The sequence below is a fragment of the Drosophila eugracilis genome, unplaced genomic scaffold (assembly GCF_018153835.1).
Source record: "Drosophila eugracilis isolate 14026-0451.02 unplaced genomic scaffold, ASM1815383v1 contig_367, whole genome shotgun sequence".
Classification (NCBI taxonomy): domain Eukaryota; kingdom Metazoa; phylum Arthropoda; class Insecta; order Diptera; family Drosophilidae; genus Drosophila; species Drosophila eugracilis.
The window spans coordinates 383,707-386,103 of NW_024573224.1; the positions used below are offsets into that span (position 1 = coordinate 383,707).

At 39.0% G+C, this 2,397-nt stretch overlaps 1 protein-coding gene across 1 annotated transcript; it reads right to left on the reverse strand.

The window, feature by feature from the left end:
* Positions 1 to 1,219: 1,219 nt before the first annotated feature.
* LOC108116159 (low choriolytic enzyme) lies at positions 1,220 to 2,084 on the reverse strand. Its single transcript, XM_017227894.2, has one exon. It carries the CDS (start codon positions 2,082 to 2,084, stop codon positions 1,326 to 1,328), a length of 759 nt encoding a protein of 252 aa, XP_017083383.2. The 3' UTR covers positions 1,220 to 1,325.
* Positions 2,085 to 2,397: the final 313 nt, after the last annotated feature.

The following is a 2,397-nucleotide window of genomic DNA, read 5'->3' on the forward strand; positions in this document are numbered from 1 at the left end:
AAGCCACACGAACGGCATCGGCTTGAAAAGCCAGGCGACCAGCCAAAGCTTTCATTTTCCTCTTCCCCTCATTTTTATGGCCAACGAGAGCGAGCTTTTTCGCCTAGCACAGTGGGTCGAAATTAGTTCATCCTGTGTGGTTCCTTCCAGTTGATTTCTCTCTCACGAATGGTGTTTTCGAACTTCTTATTTGGCTTTGAACTCTTTTATTTTTCACTCTCTTAAATGCAGCATTTTATGGCCATTTGTTGACATCCTTACAATGCCACAGCTCTTCGGCCTGCTTTAAGGTATTCAGCATTCTTCGCGTGGGGCTTGTTTTCGACGCATTTAAAGGAGGGCTATGATACGATTCCACTTTAATAAACATTTAAGAATGTTTTTCTTAGTTAAGAATCTTTTACCTTGCCACCTTTAATGACTTTTAAGATATGGAACCTTATTTTAATGTAATATGTCACTTGAAATAATAAACCAAAAACCCGCAGACCTTTTTCAAATGTCAAACAGTATACCCTTTTCCTGAAAATAATTCAAAACAGATTTAATATCGCCAAGCATACCTCTACCTTTAATTTCTTTTAAAGTTCACTGTCATTCAATCTTAACCTTGAATTAAATGCTCTACTCGCTTGCCTAGAACGCATTACAAAAAGGTAATATTAAACCTGCTTTCACTGTTTTATTTAATACTTTAACGTATCTTTCTCTTAGTCTTCCTAACTATAAAAACCTTTATTTTAATTCCAAAAACCAGGCACAAACTATTTTTTAAGAACGATAGATGGTGGGTGGACACTGGCTAAGGGTGTAAGAGAGATCAAAAAGGCAGCTCCAGACACTCGGCCTTCTTAAGCACTTAGTGCACATTAAGTGCCAGGGATTTGGATTGTTTGCTGCTGCCCAGTCGTTTGGCCCCATGCCCAATCCATTGCAGTCCCTTTTCAGCATCGAAAAGCCCCTTCTTCTTCTTCAACTGCTTCAGAGTTAACTGACACTTACACTTGCACTTCTGTGAAATCAAATGCATTCGCCTTGGGTTTGGATTTGGATTGCATTTTTTTTTTGTTAAAACGACTAACCATTCAAGGGGCTGGAAAAACGCTTTTTCAGTTAACGGGCTTTACATTGCTAACACTTTTGAATGTGTAAATGACAGAAAAAAGGTCTTCCGGTATTACAAGAAATATTTTGTAATTAAAAGACATAAAATAAATCCATAACTTTGTTGTTCATAAGTAATATATTATTTTCACAAACCGATTTAAACACATCTTCAGTAAGCCGCCTACCAATCCCAGTCCTCGCCGGTTTCATTTCCTCGTTTAGCATTTGTACATAAGCCGAATCTTGGTCCAATCCCCCTCCGAAGGACCTCGCACCTGTCCCATTTCCCTCTCCACAGCCTTGCCTTCGATTAAGGCTCGAATCGTTGGCTTTGAGGGATCCTTGGCGAAGGCATTCTTTGAATAGTGCATTACACTCTCATAGTCATAGGGAACATTGAAAGTAGTAGTCTGATCCATGGCCATAAACTGCGACCAATATTTCCTAGGGATATTATCATAGTCGATTTCCACATACTCATCACGATCAGGACGACTTTGCTCATGGAAAAGACCCAACAAATGAAGGGTTTCATGTTGGATTACAGCCGGCATAGTTAGACATTTCTCATTTAAAACGACTTCATGCGGGCCAAAGGATAAAGGTTGATAGCCAACTCGAGTGCCGCACATATTGGGTGATTTCTTGAAGGACACATACCGTTTGCCTGAGGGTGCAGAGCCTTCGATCTCCTCGAACTGCACGCAGGTTTGTTCACCAAAACTTGCCATTGCTGTCCTGACATTAGCCACCTCCTGCTCATTGTAGTCCTTAGATATTTTATAATATATCTTATTACCAGGCCAGCGTTGCAGCGGTGAAGTCAATGCATTTCTGGTCTTGGCCTCCGCCTGCTCATCATCCACATGGATTTCATTGTAATAGTTCTCATAGGACTCGATCCCTTCGGAGTTAACAAGGAAGGGTCCGCCGATAAAAACCGCCAGAAATAGAAAGCCAACGGTTTGAAAGAACATTTTTCCAGTTTATGCTTGGACTCAAATTGAAAACTCGCTTTTATAGTCTTTTAATTAAAATAGTTATCAGTTTTATTTCTGTCTCGAAAATATTCTTTAAATTAAGGTTTTACGTACATACACTCAGACAATTCAAAGACAGGCAAACAAAAACATTATACAGCTTGAACCCTTATTAAACACTGTGCAACAAAAGTTTACATTAGCTAAAGTCGATAACAAAAATTTTAGAATCTACAAATTTATGCTAAATATATTTTCTTTTCTCGAAACATATTCTTCCAAACTATAAGCAATCGGAATCAACACTTTG

Excerpts from the sequence above, each read along its gene's own strand:
- LOC108116159 (XM_017227894.2), bottom strand. The coding sequence starts at position 2,084 with ATGTTCTTTCAAACCGTTGGCTTTCTATTTCTGGCGGTTTTTATCGGC.